At 42.8% G+C, this 25,010-nt stretch overlaps 1 protein-coding gene and 1 long non-coding RNA gene across 2 annotated transcripts; one reads left to right on the top strand and one right to left on the bottom strand.

Annotated features, from left to right (window-relative positions):
- Nucleotides 1-7,353: 7,353 nt before the first annotated feature.
- On the bottom strand, nucleotides 7,354-10,905 carry LOC139561301 (DNA damage-inducible transcript 4-like protein). The gene is made up of 3 exons (XM_071378310.1): nucleotides 10,693-10,905; nucleotides 9,879-10,001; nucleotides 7,354-8,592 (listed from the first exon to the last, which is right to left on the bottom strand). The coding sequence occupies exons 2-3, from the start codon at nucleotides 9,967-9,969 to the stop codon at nucleotides 8,114-8,116; spliced, it is 570 nt and encodes a 189-aa protein (XP_071234411.1). The 5' UTR covers nucleotides 9,970-10,001; nucleotides 10,693-10,905; the 3' UTR covers nucleotides 7,354-8,113.
- A 7,284-nt stretch (nucleotides 10,906-18,189) lies between these two features.
- On the top strand, nucleotides 18,190-18,688 carry LOC139561903 (uncharacterized). Its single transcript, XR_011672240.1, has 2 exons — nucleotides 18,190-18,417; nucleotides 18,520-18,688. It is a non-coding gene; the product is annotated as an uncharacterized lncRNA (long non-coding RNA).
- Nucleotides 18,689-25,010: the final 6,322 nt, after the last annotated feature.

Here is a 25,010-nt window from a genome sequence, read left to right as displayed (position 1 = left end):
ATTTCAGGCATGTCATTTCCCCCATTCAATTGAATAGTAATATTGCCATTCCCCCACAAGATGGCAGTATGAATAACATTTTATTTTCCTGTCAAATCGCCAATTGGCAACTCATCCCTTAAGGGATTAATTGACACATAGACCAACATTACAATAATTCACTATGGTAATTAAATGATCATTCTTCAGTATGTTAATAGTGCTTCCTGCATTGGTGAGAAGGACCTTTACTCTTTGTCTTTACTATCAATAAGAATAGAATGCTTTGGGCGCCCTCATATAGTTTGTCATTACTGTCAATGGGAGGAGAATGCTTTTGGCGCCCTCATATAGTTTGCCTTTACTATCAGTAAGAAGAGAATGCTTTGGGCGCCCTCATATAGTTTGACTTTACTGTCAATGGGAGGAGAATGTTTATGGCCCTTACAGCTACACAGAAAAAAGAAATGCAACTTGCAACCATTTCAAAGATTTTACAGTTACATATAAGGAAATTAGTCAATTTAAATGAATAAATTAAGCCCTAATTTATGGATTTTACATGACTGGGAATACAGATATGCATCTGTTGATCACAGGTACCTAAAAAAAAAAGGTAGAGGCGTGGATCATAAAACCAGTCAGTATCTGGTGTGACCACCAGTTTCCTCATGCAGCGTGACACATCCACTTCGCATAGAGTTGATCTGCCCAGTACAGTTGAAACCGGGATTCATCCATGAAGAGCACTCTTCTCCAGCGTGCCAGTGGCCATCGAAGGTGAGAATTTGCCCACTGAAGTCGGTTATGACACAGAACGGCGGTCAGGTCAAGACCTTGGTGAGGACAACGAGCACACAGATGAGCTTGCCTGAGATGGTTTCTTACAGTGTGTGCAGAAATCTTTGGTTGTGCAAACCCACAGTTTCATCAGCTGTCTGGGTGGCTGATCTCAGACAACCCCGCAGGTGAAAAAGCCTGATGTGGAGGTCCTGGACTGGTGTGGTTACACGTGGTCTGCAGTTGTGAGGCGGGTTGGATGTACTGCCAAATTCTCTATAGAGAAATTAACATTTGATTCTTTGGCAACAGTTCTGGTGGACATTCAAGCAGTCCACATGCCAATTGCACGCTCCCTCAAAACTTGAGAAATCTGTGGCATTGTGTAGTTTGACAAAACTGCATATTTTAGAGTGGCCATTTTTTAGAGTCCCTAGCACAAGGTGCACCTGTGTAATGATAATCTTGTTTAATCAGCTTCTTGATATGCTACACCTGTCAGGTGGATGGATTATCTTGGCCAACGAGAAATGCTCACTAACAGGGGTGTAAACAAATTTGTTCTCAGAATTTGGGAGAAATAAGCTTCTTGTGCGTATGGAAAATATCTGGGATTTTTTACTTTAACTCATGAAACATGGGACCAACACTTTACATGTTGCATTTATATTTTGGTTCAGTGTAGTTTCTGTTCCAGTACAGCACTTATAGTTGAAATGCTTTTAGTTGAAAGGTATAGTTGAAATGCTTTGTTGCAAACCCAATTCTGGATTTGAGATGTTTTTTTCTTCAGTTATGGCTTCCTTCTTGCCTCTCTGTCACGTATGCAGTTCTGTAGTGACTGGGATATTGTTGACCCATGGACAGTTTCCTCCCATCCAAACCTTTGACCTTTCAAAACATCCTGACCCATCTACCCACTTGTTTTGTAGTTTTCAGGTTGTACATTTTTTTTTGCAGACATAGAGGAATGATTAAACATTCTTTTTTATATGGCACTAATGCAGTATGGGGTCAGGAAGACCTAGATTCAGGGCCCCATTTTTGCAACACAGAAAAGTAGCATCAGTGTCAAAAGAGGCCGTATTACTCAAAATGTTGCATTTATCAAAAGACCTTCGATGGTGTCCAAGAGAGGCTGATGATTGAAAATGAAACAGTGCAGATACAGAGTATTTGAAGTCCATTTTGACAAAGCACAGCTTTTTTGGCACTGTCAAAATGTATACCATAGTCAGCTCGCATCATCTTCAAGACCCTGGTGCTTGCCTATGGAGCAGCCAGGGGAATTGCACCTCCTTACCTTCAGGCTGTGCATAAACAACATCCCAACCCGAGCACTTCGTTCCGCCATCTTTGGTCTCTTGGCCCTCCCACCCCTACGGGAGGGCAGCTCCCTCTCAGCCCAGTCAAAGTTTTTCTCTGTCCTGGTGTAACAGTATAGCTTCCGTCCCTCTCCTCGCCCCAACCTGGGCTCGAACCAGGGACCCTCTGCACACATCAACCACAGTCACTCACGAAGCATCGTTACCCATCGCGCCACAAAAGCCGCAGCCCTTGCAGAGCAAGGGGAACCACTACTACAAGGTCTCAGAGCAAGTGACGTCACCGATTGAAAGGCTATTAGCACGCACGCACCACCGCTAACTAGCTAGCCATTTCACATCCGTTACACTGGCACCCGAGTGGTGGAACAAGCTTCCCCCTAAAGTCAGGACAGTGGAGTCCCTGTCCATCTTTCGAAAATGTCTGAAATGTACTTGATATACGATTGTGATGTGTTATTGTTTCACCTAGCTATCATAAGACAAATGCAGTAATTGTAAGTCGCTCTGGATAAGAGCGTCTGCTAAATGACAAAAATGTACACTACATGACCAAAAGTATGTGGAGACCTGCTCGTCGCACATGTCATTCTAAAATCATGGGCATTAAAATGGAGTTGGTCCCCCCTTTGCTGCTATTACAGCCTCCACTCCTCTGGGAAGGCTTTCCACTAGATGTTGGAACATTGCTGAGGAGACTTGGTTACATTCAGCCACAAGAGCATTAGTGAGGCTGAGCACTGATGTTGGGCGATTAGGCCTGGCTCACAGTCAGCGTTCCAATTCATCCCAAAGGTGTTCGATGGAGTTGAGGTCAGGGCCCTGTTCAGGCCAGTCAAGTTCTTCCACACCAACCTCGACAAACCATTTCTGTATGGACCTCGCTTTGTGCAAGGGGGAATTGTCATGCTGAATCAGGAAAGGGCCTTCCCCAAACTGTTGCCACAAAGTTGGAAGCATAGAATCATCTAGAATGTCATTGTATACTGTAGCGTTAAGATTTACAAACTTTACCGTTGGCACTATGCATTGGGGCAGGTAGCGTTCTTCTGGAATCCACCAAATGTAGATTTGTCCGTCGGACTGCCGGATGGTGAAGCGTGAGTCATCACTCCAGAGAACTCATTTCCACTGCTCCAGAGTCCAATGGCGGCAAGTTTTACACCACTCCAGCCGAAGCTTGGCATTGCGCATGGAAACCCATTTCATGAAGCTCCCGACGAATAGTTATTGTGCTGACGTTGCTTCCAGAGCCAGTTTGGAACTGAGTAGTGAGTGTTGCAACTGAGGACAGACTATTTTTACGCGCTACGTGCTTCAGCGGTCTCGTTCTGTGAGCTGTGTGGCCTACCACTTTGCGACTGAGCCGTTGTTGCTCCTCGATGTTTCCACTTCACAATAACGGCAGTTCTAGCAGGGCAGAAATTTGAAGAACTGACCTGTTGGAAAGGTGGCATCCTATGACGGTTCCACGTTGAAAGTCACTGAGCTCTTCAGTAAGCCCATTCTACTGCCAATGTTTGTCTATGGAGTTTGCATGGCTGTGTGCTTGATTTTATATACAGTTGAAGTCGGAAGTTTACATACACTTAGGTTGGAGTCATTAAAACTCGTTTTTCAATCACTTCACAAATTTCTTGTTAACAAACTATAGTTTTACCCAACTTATTGTGGGAAGCTTGTGGAAGGCTACCTGAAACGTTTGACCCAAGTTAAGCAATTTAAAGGCAATGCTACTAAATACTAATTGAGTGTGTGTACATTTCTGACCCACTGGGAATGTGATGAAAGAAAAAAAAGCTGAAATAAATCATTCTCTGTGCTATTATTCTGACATTTCACATTCTTAATGGTGATCCTAACTGACCTAAGACAGGGCTATTTTTACTAAGATGAAATTTCAGGAATTGTGAAAAACTGAGTTTAAATGTATTTGGCTGAGGTGTGTGTAAACTTCCGTCTTCAACTGTACCTGTCTGCAACGGGTGTGGCTGAAATAGCCGAATCCACTAATTTGAAGGGTTGTCCACATACTTATATATATTTAGTGCAAATGTAAAATGTCTTCTCTTGCTGCTTAGTGACAATAATGCCTTTAAAGCAACCAATATACATCGGCACTCAGTTACTTCGGAATGGTGGACTTGGAGATAAATTTAGCTCTATAATTGACCTTGTGGCCTCCAAGCGCAGGCATTTCAGGAAAGTTATAAGTTCAGAGGCAGAGGCGTTATGCAGTGCATGACATGCAAAACATTTTTGAACTCATGGTCAAATCTGATATCTTTAAATACAATATCTTTCTAAATGAGGACCTTACAAATCGATAAAACTTAGTGTAGTTGCAATGGGCATGACCCAGTTCAGAGGCAATTACGCAACTAACATCTTCAATCGAAAGAGCAAATCAATAGAACAGAGAAAGAGAACTAGTGCCTAAGTGCATTCTCATTCTATCACCAGTCTCTTGATAACGGGCCCAATTGAATGGCTTCCCAGCAGGGAGATGTGACTTTGAACACGTGCCAAGCTCTTAATCTATTTTGGTGCTTTTGGAAAATGTTAAACTGTCTGAAGGTTACAAAGGCCAGATTTAGAAAATGTGTGATAAAAAGCAGTCTAGCATTAAGAAGAATGGGAAGGTGTGCCTGCACAAGAGGGTTAAAATGTTCTACTATCCAGAATATGAGGAAATGCTTTCAAGTAATGCAGTCAAGGATATGCAGGTGTCCTTTACAGGGTAAAATCTTGGTGTTAGTTGTATCATGCCTCTAACAAGGGACTATCCCTTTAAGTATATTGCGTTACCACTTGAATCTCATATATGTGGTATATCGTGCTTTCCTGAAGTGAAGTAAACATGTATCTGTTGAAAGCTCAAAGGTAATCATCATATTCACTTAGTAGACACTTTGTAGAATACTTAGAAACATTCTACATAATGGAAATGTACAAGGACACATTGCTAATGTTTTGTATGAATGTGCGTAGGAGTTTGGTTATTTTTAGATGCAACTTATTTGATGCACTTGGGTCTTGGCAGCAGTGGCATACAGTGGCGCTGCGCTGGCAGGGATCATCCTCGCCGAGGTGACTTTGGGTCGAAGGGCAGCCTACTTTCAGCATTCCAGAAAAGGTCAACAGAGAGACAACGCCCCCCTTGGGATGTGCCAGAAAAACGAATGGTCACAAGACAACGGCTTATTGTAGGGATGGATTAATTAGGTTAACTCGTACATATTCGGATCAGTACTTTCTGCAAAAGGTCAGCGATTGGCCAATACAGGCTACATAACCAGGTGTCAATGTCCAAGCCAAGACCCCCCCCACCCCCTCTCTCCCCAATGAAGAACGATCAACATCACCAGATGTAATTCCAATTTAGTTGGCAAGTGCACCTATTGGCCTACTGGGGGAAGTAACATTTAGAAGGGTGAATAGGCATACTGTATAGTCAATGTTGGTTAGCCAAGGCCTCAGAAGTGGGAAGAGTACCTAAAATATTGGTTTATTAATACTTGGTTGACAAAACTTTGTTTGTGCTATGGGGAATGCATTATCTGGGAAAAAAAAAAAAAAATGTCAAAATCCACCCAGACTAATACAAAACAAATCTCTCTTAGGCACTGATCTCAGAGGTTTGAAATATAATTCAGCCTCTGCTTACGTTGTAAACATGTAGCTCCTCTAATTATTGTACTTGAAACGTAATATGTCTGACATTGTGTGTTGTTTAAAGGTTCCCTTATATTGGTGGTGTGGTATGTTGAAGAACTGACAGTAAACTTTACTGTCTAGAAAGTACATGCCATTCATTAGATTGAGTAAGAGTTACGAAGTATTTACATTTACATATGGCCAATAAACTTAAAACTAGATAGTTTGCAGTCTAGTCGGTGCATTTCTGTCATATCGAATTAAGCAGCTGTTTAGGAATAACTTTACAACTCTGTACAATTTCAGACAGTAACACATACCAGCGCAATAGGCAATTGTTTACCTCCATATTCTATCATTAATCTGGAGGCAGTATTCTGAACTGCTTTGAAGCTGAGGTGTTGTAGGGTGTTTGGGGTTGTGTGTTGTGAGCTGTGTATAGTGTTTGGGGCTGTGCCTCTTTGCTTGACATCATGGGGAAATCAAAAGAAATCAGCCAAGACCTTAGAAAAAAAATTGTAGACCTCCACAAGTCTGGTTTATCCTTGGGAGCAATTTCCAAACGCCTGAAGGTACCACGTTCATCTGTACTAACAATAGTACGCAAGTATAAACACCGTAAACTTCCGACTTCAACTGTATATACAGGATTTGGCCCTGATAGTTGAAGTTCCGTCTAGGAAATGGAAATCTATAGATGTTTGCACCACTGTAGTGGCCTGGGAGTGCCTGGTTCTGTACAATGTAGGCTCATGTAGATACTTACAGCTGAAGATTTCTGTTGACTCGAGGGAATCACACATTTAACATGTTCCTTACACTTAGTGTAACATTCAGTAAACGAATGGAGTCACTCATCCAAGCAATCACTAGCTGACATACAAAAGTCTTGACACAAGCATGTGAAGGACAGTTAGCCAGGAACTACTGGATATGGGTTAATTATCCCATAGACACATTGCAAGTGTGTCACCCTATTGCTTTTGCATTGTGTGTGCTCACTTGCATTTAGTGGAAGGCCTGATGCATGGTGTAAGTGGTTGCTCTCATTTATCGAATACACTGGGGGAAAAAAATACTGTTCGCAATGCATGGCTCAAAATGTAGATTTCTTTTATTTTTATAAAGCTTTTGATATCAAGATTTCTACAGGTTGGGATTATGTTAGGGGTGCATGTTGCCCAATGTATATTGTGTCACATTACAGGTCACCAATAAGAATTTGATCATAAGATAGTCCAACTGCTATAACTTTGCAATAGGTGTCTTACTGTAGTGGGGAAAATAGGACATACTGAAAAGAAATATAAATGCGACATGTAAAGTTTTGGCACCATGTCTCATGAGCTGAGTGATCACAAATGTTCTACACACATCTTATTTCCCTCAACTTTTGAGCACAAATTTGTTTACATCCTTGTTAGTAAGCACTACCCCAGGCTCATTCATGGCACCAGAACATGCATTACAGCTGGCTTGGTGACAGATTATCCAACATCCTGTACAAAAGTTACAATTGAATTATTTCTTTGGAAATTTTTAATGGCAACCAACTTCAGGAGTGTAGGGCATGAACAGATTGAACACATTAAATAACACAAGTGACTCAAGGTAGGTTTAAAATGTTTAATTGTCAAAAAGACATTGCCACTGCCTTTAACAGGATTCTCAACAAAACAAATCTTAAATTACTTAAACAGCCATCAATTGAGAAAGGTATAAAAAGAACAAGCCCTGAAGAACCCCCGTGGAGCTAGGATCTAACAAGTGCAAGAAAAAAAACATTTAGATTATTCTTCAACATTATCTAAGTGGCAGTTTAAGGCATCCGTCAAGGTTGGAGCCCCGTCAATGAGCAGCATGTTCACAAGGACAAACATTCAATGGCTCGCTAACAAACACTTACATACCCTCAATTCAGCATTGAACAACTACATTATGGCCCCCCAAACTTTTCCAAGTCCTGTTCCTATAGCCTCTAGGTGGGTTTACTTTGCTGCACAGCAGTGGACAAATCTGGAAACAAACGGATTGGCAAAGTTTGTTCAAATATTGTGAAGTAAAAAAATATATAATTATGCTAATCTTGTTCAGGCATTAGACAATCCATTACAGTAACCAAGACTTGTCAGTCCATTTTGAATAATCAGTTGTAGAAACCTGGACATTGGAACAGACAGGCTGGACAACAGTAACCTTTGTACAGGACAACTCATTCACATAAACTGTATTTATACAAAAACATGTAGAAAATAAGACCCTCCAGGAGAGATCTTAACATTCAGATATTCAAGTGTAGAAAAGCATTGTACATGCCACCCCAAAGACATCTGACTGAACCATTGTGTCCCACCTTCCTCAATTCCCCCTTCTCAGTACTCTTCTACCACGGTACCAGCCAAGGAGTAGAGCTTCTTCTTGATGAGCCGGAAGCCAGGGCTGAGTTTGAGCGCATGCCTGAAGCCTGGAGTGAAACAGGCACCAATGTGCAGGAAGTCCCTGAGACTGGGCCAGGCGCTACAGTCCTGCTTGAACACCAGCGTCAGCTCGAAGGTGGGCACCACGTCTGCATTGTACACGATGCGCTCCAGCTGCTTACAGCACTGTTCCTGCTCCAGGTGCACGTAGAGTACACAGCCGCGTAGGCCGCACGGCTCACCCGACGACAAGCGCAGTACATCGCGTGCTATCCTCAGAGTCAGCTTCTCAGGGACCAGCACCTTAGAGCAACGCATCGTGGACTTCTTGGCCCGTGACAGGCAGTTCTCAAACATCTTGGCCAACTGCTGACACATCCTGTCCTCAGACACCTCCACGTTCAGGTGGGGCTCAGCCAAACAGGAATCCAGCTCTGACAGAACACAAAGACAATAGTTGAGTGATGTTTTAAAGACAAAGTAAAAGTGCAGACTATGGGCCTCAGTCAAATACAAGAACATTTGATAAAGTTAGGCGTGTAACTTAAGGGGGAGACATGGACGCCCCCCCCCCCCAGTATTGGACTGGACAATTTGACCCAGTCAATAATATACCATGAGGAATTTGATGATTGAAAATTCCCACCGTGACATTGCACAGCAGTAGGCTGGTTTCTTTCTCCTTTATACATCAATATGGACGTGAAACCAGGTACTGGTGTTTGTATACTGTTTCTTGAGTAAGTGGTGTTCTTATATCATATTTGTGCAACAGTAGCAGTTTGTTCAATTGGCTAAGGGGCATAGACTGTTTCCCCATGACTGAAAGTTTGGGACAGTGATAGCTAATAATTAACACAAATAGAGATGGGCAACCCCATGAGTCTGACCATTTATTTTTAACCACAATGCTGAATCAGTTGGGCTACAGATAATCATTCTTATTGCTAACACACCAGCCTGATAATATGGACCAATTTGTCAGGCTCATTTGAGGGGGAAATTATATTTTAATGGTGTCACCATTTGATTTCCATACATTGGAGTCACCAGGGCTGCATTCAGTATGAAATGACAAACAAAAAATGCAACAAAATGTTGTTTTCACCTGCTTAGACATTGCCAGGTCTTAACACCAGGATTGGCATTTGACCCATCAGCTAACCACATTGTTTAGTAATCGGTCAGTCGATGACAGTCTTGGCAGATGTGGCACAAAGGCCTCCCAAAGTGTCATGTCCTCTTCACTGCCAGAATCCACTGGATAGCCTAACCACAATGCTTATTGGCTTTCACCCATCCAATCAGGTCAGTGAGAAGGAAATGAGACTTGAGACAGAGTCACGGTGCATGGACTTGTCAACATAACACCTTGTCTGCACTCAATCTTTATAATTGTCAGGTGAGGTATGTGAACACTCGATTTCAATGTTTCATAGAAGTTAACATTTTAACTACAGTGCAAGAGTCATTATGCAGTCTGTGCATTCAAATCTCACATTGATACATGCCAACAACTTTTTGAAGAAACGGAGTCCTGTTGGCCAGCATATGATAAAATATGACTTCATCTTTTGACTTCACCATCCCCTTCCATTCTTTCCTGCAACTACGCACCAATATTGGAGTAAACAAGCGCTGAATGAATGGATTGGAGAATTTAGAAATGCCCAGCTGCAATATGCCCACATACATTGGAGAAAGAGCTCAAAACGCTTACCATTTTCAATACAAGTCAAGTCGTATCTACGGTCAATCAATTCTGATATGCATTCCGGGTTTTTACTCTTCAGTTTGCTTGTAGCAACCATGGCGACAACCCTTTAGTTCCTCTTTAAAAGTGCTGTAAAAAATAAGGTACATTTTATTACAATAATTCACAAGCCAACTTCGCATAGCACACACTTTGATAGCTAGCAAGCATTCGCCAATTTATCAACACAAAGCTTATAAATGTTCCATGTAGGCCAATTTGCATCTAGTTACTGTTGCTAGGGATGTTCGTAAAATCAATCTCGAGTGCATGAGTGCGCTCCCTGGGCGTTCGTAAATTCAGAGCGTTTCGCTTCGGAGGACTCAGCTTTTCAGGGCTCTCAGAGCGTCAGTGGTCGCTCTGGCCGAGGAGTAAGGTTGATCCGAGCGTTCTGACCTCAACAGCAGTCAAACACCCAAGCTAACTGGCTAACTACTTCCAGACAAATGAGAGAACACATCCCGCTGACCATTTCAGTCGCCCTAGCAGAGCTGGTTATGCTGTTCATGTTATCCAGAGCGTTGGTGACTAACTGCGTTCCTGACAATTTAATTACGCTTTTGCAGAGGTGTTCGTAAATTCTTCAATTATTCTGCGCTCTGGCACACTGACAAGAGTGCTCTGAAATCGGAGTAGATAAGAGTGAATTTATGTAGGCGCCCTAAATATATGTTTCGAAAACTTCTGTATAACATTTTTGGCTAGTCCTAATAATGACGCAAAACGTTCGCTTGCAGCATCAGAACACTCAACAAGTATTGAATAAAATAAACTAGCTTACCTTGATATAGCTATGTTGGTTCAAAATAAATTATAAAGGCTCTCTTATAAATACTTTCCCCACATAGGCTACAAACACACCCCCCACAAACATTAACACTGCCTACAGCTAGAGCACCGCCTTGGGGTTACTTATACTCTTCTTCTCACAGCTCACGCTGCTTTGTCCAATCGGAATCAGTTTATCGTTCTGGAAATTGCTGAAGTTAATCACGCGTTCAAGCGACACACCTTGCGCTTTTCAGGGCTCTCAGAGAACGTCTGCCCCGAGGCACATGATTGGCCACGGAAGAAATTGCGTCAACCAATAATCAATTAACATTAATTTGTTTCTACCTGAATTTTTCAATCACTCACGTGCGATAATTCTTCTGTCAAAAAGTGCTAGTAATCAAACTACCATATTCAACAGGTAGTGGTCCTAAACGTATGGCTGTCTTGTACGCATCTTTCTTTTCCCCAACGCGCTTAAGCCAAAACCACGCACCGTTATTCAGAGGAGCGTCCTACTACGCTCCCATTGGGTAGCTAGCGTTGTCTCAATCACAGGCGATCAGTGCAGAGACAGTGACCTTCCAAGGTAAGGATGGAAAGTGTAATTTAACAATTAGCTGCCTACCATAATGCAGGCCTATTATTATTATGTTTATTAACATTTGCACATGTATTTATTTTCAGAGCTTCAATGAGTTGTAAAAATTTCTCTGATAACTCTGCTTAATTCCCTAAATTGAAGGTCAGCTAAGTTAACCTAGTGTACTTAACGTTACTAGCTCGGTATTTGAAGTTGTTATATTGTTATTAGTAGTCTATTATCAGGTATAAGCATATGCTTATTATTCATAATTTCTCAAATATTTATTAGCTAATCATTCAGTCGAATATGCTATGTTACAGCCATTGAATCCATATTTGAGCGTTAAGGGACGTTAATGGCTAGCTCGGTCCACAACATTGTTATTAATCAGTGACTGAAATTTTGCGCTATGTGACATTCACTTCCGGACTTGGAGAGAGCTCAAAGAGTTGTAGAACGCCCCTCTGAATAACGGGGCGTGGCTTTGGCTTAACTGCGTTGGGGAAAAGAAAGACGCTTCTTGTACTTCATTGTTCAGAATTTAATGAGATGCGTGCATATCCTAGAGGATGATAGAGGCCTCTAGTGGCCAAAAGGCCATTTCCGCATGGGCAGCACCCTAGCGCCCCACAGTAGGGGCACAGATAGAACAATAAGAGCTATTTCACTGGATGTATAAATGTGAAGCATCCGGTTGGCATTTCCACTCACTACCAAATATGTTAGTGAGAGGAAGCCCACTGGCGCGCAGTGGGAGAAGATGGAAAGAGATGGATTTTGGCCGATATGCTGCACATTTTCTCATCGAATAAACATTTGAGCTCAATAATTTTCTGTTGCCAAAACTAGAATTTATTATGGACAGAGTGGACTAACTTTTGTAGACTTTACCCGTTCCAAATGTTTAAAAAAAATCACCCTGTTTAGAAGGAGCGCAAAAGCAAATAGAGTTATTGCACATGCGCACTTCACAGAGTAGGCGTTCCGTAACGGAAATATGCAGATTCATACTAAAACGCCCCAATAGGATTTCTCCAGCGCATGCTTGGCTCTGTCCACCTCCTTGCTTGTTCTGCCCACTATGACTAATTTGTATCTTGGTTTAGTTATAAAAATCTTTGTTGGAGGTGTACCCATAAAACCTAATCATTTTTCCACCATAAATATTTCCCATAGCTCTGTCAGGTTGGATGGGGAGTGTCGCAGCACAGCTATTTTCAGGTCTCTCCAGAGATGTTCGATCTGGTTCAAGTCCGGGCTTTGGCTGGGCCACTCAAGGACATTCAGAGACTTGTCCCGAAGCCACTCCTGCTTTGTCATACCTTCACCCCAGTATGAGGTGTATAAGAATGTATAAGAATGATATAAGAATGATGGAGGCCACTGTGTTCTTTAGGACTTTTAATGCTGCAGAATTTTTTTGGTACCCTTCCCCAGACCTCGACACAATCCTGTCTCAGAGCTCTACGGACAATTCCTTCGACCTCATGGCTTGGTTTTTTGCTCTGACATGCACTGTCAACTGTGGGACCTTATATAGACAGGTGTGTGCCTTTCCAAATAATGTCTAATCAATTGAATGTACCACAGGTGGACTCCATTCAACGTGTAGAAACATTTCAAGGATGATCAATGGAAACAGGATGCACCTTGATCCTGACTAGTCTCACCAGTCCCAGCCACTGAAAAGCATCCCCACAGCATGATGCTGGCACCACCATGCTTCACCGTAGGAATGGTGCCAGGTTTCCTCCAGACGTGACGCTTGGCATTTAGGCCAAAGAGTTCAATCTTGGTTTCATCAGACAAAATAATCTTGTTTCTCATGATCTGAGAGTCTTTAGGTGCCTTTTGGCAAACTCCAAGCGGCCTGTCATGTGCCTTTTACTGAGGAGTGGCTTCTGTCTGGCCACTCTACCATAAAGGCCTGATTGGTGGAATGCTGCAGAGATGGCTGTTCTTCTGGAAGGTTCTCCCATCTCCACAGAGGAACTCTAGAGCTCTGTCAAAGTGAGCATTGGGTTTTTGGTCATCTCCCTGACCAAGGCCTTTCTCCCCCGGTTGCTCAGTTTGGCTGGGTGGCCAGCTCTAGGAAGAGTCTTGGTGGTTCCAAACTTCGTCCATTTAAGAATGATGGATGCCACTGTGGTATTTTGGTACCCTTACTCATATCTGTGCCTCGACACAATCCTGTCTCGGAGCTCTACGGACAATTCCTTCGACCTCATGGCTTGGTTTTTGCTATGACATGCACTGTCAACTGTGGGACCTTATATAGACAGGTGTGCCTTTCCAACTCATGTCCAATCAATTCAATTTACCATAGGTGGACTCCAATCAAGTTGTAGAAACATCTCAAGGATGATCAATTGAAACAGGATGCACCTGAGCTCAATTTCAAGTCTTATAGCAAAAGGTCTGAATACTTATGTAAATAATCTGTTTTTTATTCTTAATATATTAGCAAAAATTACTAAAAACCTCTTTTTGTTTTTTCATTATGGGGTATTGTGTGTAGATTTCTGAGGAAAAAAATAGAATAAGGCTGTAACGTAACAAAATGTGGAAAAAGTCAAGGGGTTTGAATACTTTCCGAAGGCACTGTACTTGATATACAGTCTAAAACATAGCAATGCAAAATCGTCAGAAGTTTTCCTTACAACAAATGAGGAATGCATGACCGGATGGATTGAAAATTCATTTATCACTTGGGGTAGGCCTACTTTCATGCTTGGAGATCTCCTAAATGTCATTTCGAAAACTGAGCATAAAATTTTGCTTTTCCCACCACATCTACTTGTGTATTATTTTTTCATCAGACCTCCTTTATTGTGGCCTAAACTAACCAGATTATACAAAAAAACAGTTCCATATTCAATTAGCTTTTGTACTAATTGATCAAAGACAATATTCAATGTTCTCCAAACATGGTCATCCTGAATGGCGAGAGTTGCTTCCAGATGCCTCTGGAAACGCTATCTGGGGAGCCTCACTGAGCAGCTGCCCACCGAAGTCATGGTGAAATTGGTCAAAGGAGTAATAGAAGCAATCAAGGGCCTCCTCCAACGTGAGTAAGTAAGGTAAGTGCATATCATAGTTTTTTTTGTATGTTGTGTAGGCCTATGTGATCGACTGGGTTCGAACTATGTTAGCCCACTGAGCTAGCCTGGTGTTACTTTGGGGAACTTATACTAGTCTTCATGTCTCAGGCACCAGCACGGTTAACTCATCACGTGAGCATGACTCACCAAACCACCTCAGTTACATTTCACCCTCCTTTGCCATCCTCCTTCTCAGAGACCCATGCAGGTCACGGAACCAATGTGACAGACTGGGCTTGAACCTGGGTGTTCCGCACGGCACAAGGTTAGCCCACTGAGCTAAAGCCTTGGCTCAGGGGGCAATCACCAGTCTTAAGTTCTCAGGCAAAGTTACTCATCACAAACTTGTGGTTCACTGAACCATGTACAGGAATTTTACGGAAAGGCACTGGAAGATGTGTGTGCATTGTTTAATAACAAGGTAGAACACTGATGTTTAACAATGTAGCTGCATTTAGTGCTGAGCGATTAACCAACATTTTGGTTATTCTTCATTTTTTAAACAACTAATTGATCAGCGTCGTTTCTATTATTTGAATTCCATTCATCTTTATTTTTCTGTGAGCTTAATGCTCAGTTTCACTAGAGATAAATCAGATCAAGCCCAAACTGTGTGATGTAGTAGGGAGTTGTACTTTCCAACAGACCAATATTCTTCATAGTTTAGAGCAGAAAACGCGGTAATTAACTACAATGATCATCCATTGCGCGCCTACTTGTCCGCTCTGTATGGCGCAGAAACTTAGAGGGAAAGAAGAGACAGAAAACCAAGCAATCGAGAGGGATAGAGAGCAGTTGCTTCGTGAGGTATCTCTACCTGAAAATACATGATCTTCTAAGTGATCGATAGTTGGTATTCAGCAGTTACTTTGAAGAAGTACTAAAATAGTTATTTTGTCAGACAGTATAGGTAATAGTTCTATAGAGATGAGGACTTAGAATGAAATAATAAAAATGTAATAATAAATATTAAAATAATAAATAATAAAGTAAACAAATAAAACAAATGTAATATACACAACTGAAATATTTTTATAAAGTAATGTGAATAAATTATCGTTAATAAGTGATAAGCAGTAATGGGTAGTCTCTATCATCACGGTACTTTTATTAATTGTTTTATTCTGTGTTGTTACAACATTCAATCTGCATAATGCATAGTGCATTTTAATGTAAAAATAATAATAATCATAACCGAAATCGAAAATGTGATTTTCATAAAAAAATAATCGAACCGATCTCAAAAAGCACTAATCGCTCAGCTCTAGCTGTAGCAAACAGCCACACTCAGGGAACCCATTATCATTCCCTCTCAACAGCCATTTCATTTCTCCCATGTAATCTGACTCGGCAGGCATGGCCCTCCCTACATGCAGCTGAGGGTAATGGAATCCAGCTCACCAGGGAGCTCTCTGCTTTGCTCCCACTGTCACATGGATAGAACAAGATACCCATAAGAAAACACAGTCACGTGTGTTTGCCAGTGCAGCCGACTATTGCCCATCTACCAGCTGCAAACTAGAACAACACCTGACAACCGCATTTCCCTGAAGTGTTGTGTTGTGAGGAGAATTCATCACAAACAACCTTTTCATGTTGCATTAGCTTCAAGTCAATAGTATTTTGAGAAAATGCAAAAAAAAACACAACATCACAGACAGCGGTGTTATTATCAAAAGCATCTTGAAAAGTTAAGTTGTTAATATTTGTGACCGACCGCCTTGATTTGATCTTATGTAGCAACATTTGAAATTGTGTTTTTTTACATTGCATAAAAGCAGAGACACAGAGCTACGAAATAGTATATCATACACTGCATGAGGAACAATAGGAAAGTAATTCTGCTTTGAAAGTTGATAAACTTGGAACCCCACTTTTGAGAAAATGGCCCTGGAATAATTTGGTACACCTACTGGAGAGCTCTTCTTTGTCTACACCCATTCAGCATCGTTCACACCCTCTTAAGCCAGCCCCACCAGTCTCTTTAAGGATTCACATGTGAGGTCATGTGCCAAACCGTGAGTAGTGTAGTAAAGATTAAGACTAAAAGTGGTAAAAGTAGTAGCCTACAATAAGGAAAAATTCCATGTATACGGAAAGTGTCCAGATAAAAATATTTAATAAATATTAGATGATGCTTACCCAGACACGCTTGTCTAAATTGATGGGTCATGTGAAATAAATGCTATAACCCCCAGCCAAATCTTGCTAAGTGGATGGGTCTTTACAGAAGGTGTAAACGGTACAGCGAAATGGTTACTTGCATAGTAGCAATATCAAAAAGAGAGAGTGCCAATATAAAGAAAAAAAAACAAGTGTCAATGCCAGTAGAGAAAGAACAAAATAATATACAATATGTACAAGAACAATATCAATAACGATATCAGTGATATTAGTGATCGATGAGGTAGTTATATGCATACAATCAGGGGTAAAGTGGCTGAGCAGCAGGATAAAAAAAATTGTAGCAGCAACATATGGCATGTGTATTAGGAGAGAGTCATGTGAATAGAGGCACTGCAGATAGTGCTGATGACTGGGAACTCGCCCCCAGTGATGAACTGGTCCACCCAGACCACGAATGAACAAGGGAATCTATATTCGGAGAGCTTGTTTCTGTCCTGCCCTTGACTTTGGTGCAGGGCATGTGATGTCCATAGCCTCTTCGTCGCAAAACTCCCTGATTTTCTCAAAGTCTAGCTGTGTCCAGTCCAGATGGTGCTTGTACAGGCAAACCATCTATGGGAGGAAGGATGTCAGTGTTGAGCAGCAGCTGAAACCTGGTCCCGACTGAGTCCGAACGCTCCTTGGCGACAACAACACCAGGCTCCAGAGCATCGAAGCTGTAAAACAGGGAATAACAAACAAATGGAGAAGACATTACAACCTTGAATAACATTTATTCACCTCCCAAGTTTAGATAAGAAGAATAACCTCATACAATGCAATGGAAATGATATTCACCTGAAGTGCTGGTACTGCTTGATCTGTGGCAGCGGACTGAAGTACGGAGTCAGGTGTTGTTGCCAGCTATGGCTTTCCACCAGCACCGTACCATCATCTAGTCCAACCAGCTGTGGGATGTTGACCCCTGTCACAGTGCTGTCCTTCACAACACCAGCAATCTCGGAAAAAGTGTTCACTCTGGTCTTTTTGATGAGGCTGAAGCACCAGTCGGGGGCAAACTTGGTGTGGCCTGCGATCAGGAAGTGGTTCAGACTGTGGTGGAGCTTGTGCAAGGTCCGCCAGGCACAATACCAGAGCACAAACTCGTTTGACCACTGCAGTAATCACAATTCAGGTCCACACGGGTTTCCCCAACTCCGTAGTTGGTGAAGAAATAGTGCACGTAGTTGATGACTGCGCTGCTGCCTTTGCTGGATGACATGCCTTCATCAATCAAGTAGTTGACTTGTTGTGGTATTCCTTCACAGCAGACAAAAAAACAAGCCACCTTGCGAGAAGTTTGAAGGATAGTTCACCTTCAAACAACAACAAAATAACATTTAAGAAATTAAAATGAATTGTCTCACCCCTGTCAGTTTGTCTTTACACAGCTCAGTGAAAGGCATTTGCCTGCTTCCCATATATATAGATATATACACACACAAAAAAATTATATATATATATATATAAGGAGGAAATGTTGCTTAATTGTTGAGCAAACTCAAAGCTGTAATGCATCCATGCTTGCTGGTTCAGTAGGGCCCCCCAGAGACAACTGCAGGTCTTGACAGGTGGTCTTGCAGTCAGCAACCATCTTCTGGTAAACAGAACGCTTACTCTGAACAAGCAGGAGATGGGTCTCTTGGTGTCACGAATCCCGCTTCCTTAGTCTGTTTTTGCCTGTGTTCTGTCCTGGAGTGTTTTTCCGGTGTCCTGGAACGCACCCTGTCTGGTTGCCGGGCGACGTAGCTAGTTGGGAGATCTCTGATTACCCGCACCTGTATCCCATCAGCTATCTGCACACCTGGTCCTGATCATCACCCCTCCACTTCATAAGCTCTGACCTGACATCCATTTCCTGCCGGATCGTTAGCCATGAACAGTATGTTGTGCCAGCGTATCAGCCTCCAGTTTGATAGAGTTTGTTTTGTTGTTTTGTACGTCTCGCTTGCCTTGAACTTACCTCCGTTTGTTCTGTCTACAGTCATTCACCCGGAACACTCACCCCATCCCTGCCTGGTCGTCGGTGGCTTCTGTTACTCCCTTGGAGCTGCCTATTCACTCCCATCAACTCACCTCCGCTGCCCGCTCCGCCACCTGGATCTTTCTACCTCTACGTTTAAACTTGTAAATAAATACTCACCTTCGTCCTACTCTCCTTGTCCTGGTCTGCTTCTGGGTTCTATTTTAGAAAACCGTGACACTTGGTTCTTCAGCTTGGCTGACTTAACAGCTTCTGGCAGATCTGAAGACCTGATAGTTGTTCCTCTGGCACTGCCAGCACAGGTCTGTCCTGGGCTTAGTGCTTGAGATGTGGGGCAGCTTGCTTGGCCCGTTGTGTCAAGTCACTCTGGTTCACACTAACCCTGTGCAATGCCATAAGAATCGTCCTCCTGAAAGTAGTCCAACACAACTTTTTCCCACTGACCTAGCGATAGCGCCTGATAAATTCAGGCAGAAAAGTGATTGAGAGCAGTAGCAACACATTTGTAGTTCTCCATGGCTAACGTATTTGTCGGAAGAAAAAAAATGACAGTAGAAAGGATTACCGAAGATGCTACAAGATGCTACACGGCAGACCAATCTGAAACTCATGTCTCGGCATGTCCAGCCCATTCATTATCTCAGCCAATCACGGCTAGCAGGAAGGTTCCTGTCTTCTTCTTTGGCTAAACCAACTAGGCTTGTAATTTAACAACTTTATTCGTATTTACAGATGACCTATAGGTTTGTTATTAAGGCACATGAAAATTCAAATGTTCCAGAAGGCATTTCTGCCAAAAAACGCATTTAGATCAGAAATATAATTAAAGTTGGTGTTATTTTCTCATGTGGCACACAGTTCATATCATTTCATAAATGTTGCAGGTCATAAAACTATGTTTTGCCCGCAATTGACCCATTGCCAAGTCCCGCCCTCATTAGTTACTGTTTGCGAGGTTGGACACTTTTCCCCGTGCAAATAATATTATTATAATTATTATTATCTGCGCACGTGTACAGATGCTCCTCACACTGCTACAATGGTGATAGTTATGGGACCAAAGCAGCTGAGATCTGTATCTCTCTGCAGGCATACTCGGGCAGATCCTCTACATCTCTCTTATCAAGCCCTTTTGTTCTTGCGACCTCCTTTCTTCTCCTCCATCTCAGCCTTCCCCATGGCCACCAACTCTCTTTTCTCCTCCACTGGTCACTGGAGCCATGGCAATGGTCATTGGTCCATCACCTCTCTCTAGTGCTGCAGTATGGTTGTAGGTCTGTGGACTGGTGTTGACCAGAGTTAGAACAGCACATTTTCACACCTCTTCTCTATTTCTTCCTTTGTGCTATCCACTCAACATGTTTTGCTTCATTTCCATTTTCTTCTTATAGATCTTTTTGGATCTTCTCAAGGAGCTCCCACAACATAGCCTGGGTGTCTCCCTTTATCTCTCTGCAGGCATACTCAGACACACCCTCTCCATCTCCCTCCTCTAGTCCTCTTGTTCTTGCAACTTCCTCATTGTTTACATTTTAGTAATTTAGCAGATGCCTTTATCCAGAGCGACTTAGTCAGTGCCTTCATCTGTAGATAGCTAGGTGAGACAACCACATATCACAGTCGTAGTAAGTACATTTTTTCCCTCAACGTAGTTATCAGCAAAGTCAGTGTTCGTAGGAAAATAAAAGTGCATCTGTGCCTTCACCCTGGCCACCTCTTTCTCTCGTTTCTCCTCCATCTGGGCCTTCACCCTGGCCACCTCTTTCTCTCGTTTCTCCTCCATCTGGGCCTTCACCCTGGCCACCTCTTTCTCTCTTTTCTCCTCCACCTGGGCCTTCACCCTGGCTACCTCTTTCTCTCGTTTCTCCTCCATCTGGGCCTTCACCCTGGCCACCTCTTTCTCTCGTTTCTCCTCCATCTGGGCCTTCACCCTGGCCACCTCTTTCTCTCTTTTCTCCTCCATCTGGGCCTTCACCCTGGCCACCTCTTTCTCTCTTTTCTCCTCCATCGGGGCCTTCACCCTGGCCACCTCTTTCTCTCGTTTCTCCTCCATCTGGGCCTTCACCCTGGCCACCTCTTTCTCTCTTTTCTCCTCCATCTGGGCCTTCACCCTGGCCACCTCTTTCTCTCTTTTCTCCTCCATCTGGGCCTTCACCCTGGCCACCTCTTTCTCTTGTTTCTCCTCCATCTGGGCCTTCACCCTGGCCACCTTTTTTCTCTCTTTTCTCCTCCATCTGGGCCTTCACCCTGGCCACCTCTTTCTCTTGTTTCTCCTCCATCTGGGCCTTCACCCTGGCCACCTCTTTCTCTCTTTTCTCCTCCATCGGGGCCTTCACCCTGGCCACCTCTTTCTCTTGTTTCTCCTCCATCTGGGCCTTCACCCTGGCCACCTCTTTCTCTCTTTTGTCCTCCATCTGGGCCTTCACCCTGGCCAACTCTTTCTATCTTTTCTCCTCCATGAGTTGTCCATGATGTGATTCGAACACGCAATGTTTGAGTTGGTATACCTTCGTGTTAAACGCCCACCTATCCTACCCGACCAACCTCCCTCCTTCCTATCGTTTCTATCTTAAGTAACCTACTGTCTTCATTTGTGATTGAAATTAACTATATATACAATCGTGTGCCTGTCATGAATTTCCAATAAGTAATTTATGTCTATTTCACAATAATCTGTGATAGTGGGTTGTGTGTTGCAGTATGGTTCTAGGTTTGGGGACGGGGGTTGACCAGAGTAAGAAAAGCACATGTTCACATCTCTTCTCTATATCCACTCAACTTTCTTTCATTAATTTCCACCTTCTCTTTCTGTATATTTTCAAGCAGCTCCCACAGCATAGCCCGGGTCTCTCACTGTAGGCATACTCAAGGACACCCTCTCAATCTCTCTCATACAGCCCTCCTGCTCAATTTGGGGATTTTTACAACTGGACACCTCCTTCTCTCTTTTCTCCTCCATCTCATCCTTCACCCTGGCCATCTACTTTTCTGAAATGAGCAGCTCTTAAGAGGCATTGCGGTTACGACATGAACTGCAGAAATACGGCAAAATAACAATGTTTATCTCTGTGGTTGAATCACAAAGCAGAGTGGGTTTGGGTGTACTCTGCACTTTCTCGTTCAAACAAATGACTAGCAACGTTTTAAATTCCAAACCCCATGTTGTGTTAGAGCTAACATTGTGGATGGCAGTTTTCAGGTTACATGTCACATGTCACAAAATAGTTTTAAAACAACTTCCGGTGGCTTAATCCAAAGCATAAATTGGAAAATTCATCTTTAGAGGCAGGCCTAGATTAATCCAAAATGTTTAGGAAATCTAACTTTTTAATGGACATAAAGGTCACAATGGACTTTCAATGACATTGAAATGGCTGTAATGAGGGCAATAGTCTTCAGGTACTCCGTCTGCCTGTGACCTTCAGTTTAAAGGGGAGCACTACCAAACTCTGCCTGTGAAATATTCCCATCTGTCGAATCAGCTTCCCTGAATGAAGCAAAAATATGACTGGTTGAGCTTCACATTACTAATCCAGTGCAATGGAGGCGGATCCTCTGTCCTGTCCAAGGGGCCTGGAATGCAGGCACCCCATAGCCTCTCAGCAATGCATGCCTCATATTGCATCCCCTGACCTTCCTGTGGAATCTAAATCGGGTTGCATTTCTCTTCCACAGAATCCCCAGCTACATAGTAGTTGTCACTAGTTCACTATAATAGGCAGGTCATGTCTAAGAGGCAATTTGTTACCTGAATTGTTGAATCGAATCACCGGTTTCCTGTTTTAAAATTGGAAACGTTGAAAGCAGTGTTGCAGATGGTGGATTTCATGATTAAACTGAAGGCGCCACCAATGAAACTAAACCCACATCACATCTTAAATGGGGTCATACATGTTTACAGTTGGCACTGTGCCCACCACTTCACTGTCTCTTCAATGTAAATGTGCCGGAAATCTAACCGCGACCCCCTCTCGCCTTTCAAATGCCACCTGCTCATTAATCAACTGAAAAATTGAGGTGACCCAGTGCCATGTTGAAATGGCAATGAGAAGCTAAGCTCCATGGGGAGGGAGAAATTCTCCTTTGAATTGTTGGTCTGGCTGGCCTATCATAGTGTTCTTAGTCAGAATTCTTGGGGAGAACTGGAGTGCATCTGAGTAGTTGCTTATGTTCAAATCAAATGACATTTTATTGGTCACATACACATGGTTAGCAGATGTTAATGCGAGTGTAGCGAAATGCTTGTGCTTCTAGTTCCGACCATGCAGTAATATCGAACAAGTAATCTAACAATTTCACAACAACTACCTTATACACACAAGTGTAAAGGAATGAATAAGAATATGTACATATAAATACAGTGAGGGAAAAAAGTATTTGATCCCCTGCTGATTTTGTTCGTTTGCCCACTGACATTGAAATGGTCAGTCTGTAATTTTAATGGTAGGTTTATTTGAACAGTGAGAGACAGAATATCAACAAAAAAATCCAGAAAAACGCATGTCAAAAATTTTATAAATTGATTAGCATTTTAATGAGGGAAATAAGTATTTGACCCCTCTGCAAAACATGACTTAGTACTTGGTGGCAAAACCCTTGTTGGCAATCACAGAGGTCAGATGCTTCTTGTAGTTGGCCACCAGGTTTGCACACATCTCAGGAGGGATTTTGTCCCACTCCTCTTTGCAGATCTTCTTCAAGTCATTAAGGTTTCGAGGCTGACGTTTGGCAACTCGAACCTTCAGCTCCCTCCACAGATTTTCTATGGGATTAAGGTCTGGAGACTGGCTAGGCCACTCCAGGACCTTAATGTGCTTTTTCTTGAGCCACTCCTTTGTTGCCTTGGCCGTGTGTTTTGGGTCATTGTCATGCTGGAATACCCATCCACGACCCATTTTCAATACCCTGGCTGAGGGAAGGAGGTTTTCACCCAAGATTTGACGGTACATGGCCCCGTCCATCGTCCCGTTGATGCGGTGAAGTTGTCCTGTCCCCTTAGCAGAAAAACACCCCCAAAGCATAATGTTTCCACCTCCATGTTTGATGGTGGGGATGGTTTCTTGGGGTCATAGGCAGCATTCCTCCTTCTCCAAACACGGCAAGTTGAGTTGATGCCAAAGAACTCCATTTTGGTCTCGTCTGACCACAACACGTTCACCCAGTTGTCCTCTGAATCATTCAGATGTTCATTGGCAAACTTCAGACGGGCATGTATATGTGCTTTCTTGAGCAGGGGGACCTTGCGGGCGCTGCAGGATTTCAGTCCTTCACGGCGTAGTGTGTTACCAATTGTTTTCTTGGTGACTATGGTCCCAGCTGCCTTGAGATCATTGACAAGATCCTCCTGTGTAGTTCTGGGCTGATTCCTCACCATTCTCATGATCATTGCAACTCCACGAGGTGAGATCTTGCATGGAGCCCCAGGCCAAGGGAGTTTGACAGTTCTTTTGTGTTTCTTCCATTTGCGAATAATCGCACTAACTGTTGTCACCTTCTCACCAAGCTGCTTGGCAATGGTCTTGTAGCCCATTCCAGCCTTGTGTAGATCTACAATCTTGTCCCTGACATCCTTGGAGAGCTCTTTGGTCTTGGCCATGGTGGAGAGTTTGGAATCTGATTGATTGATTGCTTCTGTGGACAGGTGTCTTTTATACAGGTAACAAACTGAGATTAGGAGCACTCCCTTTAAGAGTGTGCTCCTAATCTCAGCTCGTTACCTGTATGAAAGACACCTGGGAGCCAGAAATCTTTCTGATTGAGAGTGGGTCAAATACTTATTTCCCTCATTAAAATGCAAATCAATTTATAACATTTTTGACATGCGTTTTTCTGGATATTTTTGTTGTTATTCTGTCTCTCACTGTTCAAATAAACCTACCATTACAATTATAGACTGATCATTTCTTTGTCAGTGGGCAAACGTACAAAATCAGCAGGGGATCAAATACTTTTTTCCCTCACTGTATATGGATGAGCGATGGCCGAACGGCATAGGCAAGATGCAGTAGATGGTATAGAGTACAATATATACATATGAGATGAGTAATGTAGGGTATGTAAATATTATATAAAGTGGCATTGTTTAAAGTGACTAGTGATACATTTATTACATCCAATTTTTAATTATTAAGTGGCTAGAGATTTGAGTCAGTATGTTGGCAGCAGCCACTCAATGTTAGTGATGGCTGTTTAACAGTCTGATGGCCTTGAGATAGAAGCTGTTTTTCAGTCTCTCGGTCCCAGCTTTGATGCACCTGTACTGACCTCGCCTTCTGGATGATAGCGGGGTGAACAGGCCGTGGCTCGGGTGGTTGTTGTCCTTGATGATCTTTTTGGCCTTCCTGTGACATCGGGTAGTGTAGGTGTCCTGGAGGGCAGGTAGTTTGCCCCCTGTGATGCGATTGTGCATCTGTAAAAGATTGTGCATTGTTTTTGGTGACAAGCCAAATTTCTTCATCCTCCTGAGGTTGAAGAGGTGCTGTTGCGCCTTC

Source organism: Salvelinus alpinus, chromosome 31, assembly GCF_045679555.1.
Source record: "Salvelinus alpinus chromosome 31, SLU_Salpinus.1, whole genome shotgun sequence".
NCBI lineage: Eukaryota > Metazoa > Chordata > Actinopteri > Salmoniformes > Salmonidae > Salvelinus > Salvelinus alpinus.
Note: the sequence above shows the minus strand (reverse complement) of the source record. Positions and strands in the feature narration are given on the sequence as shown.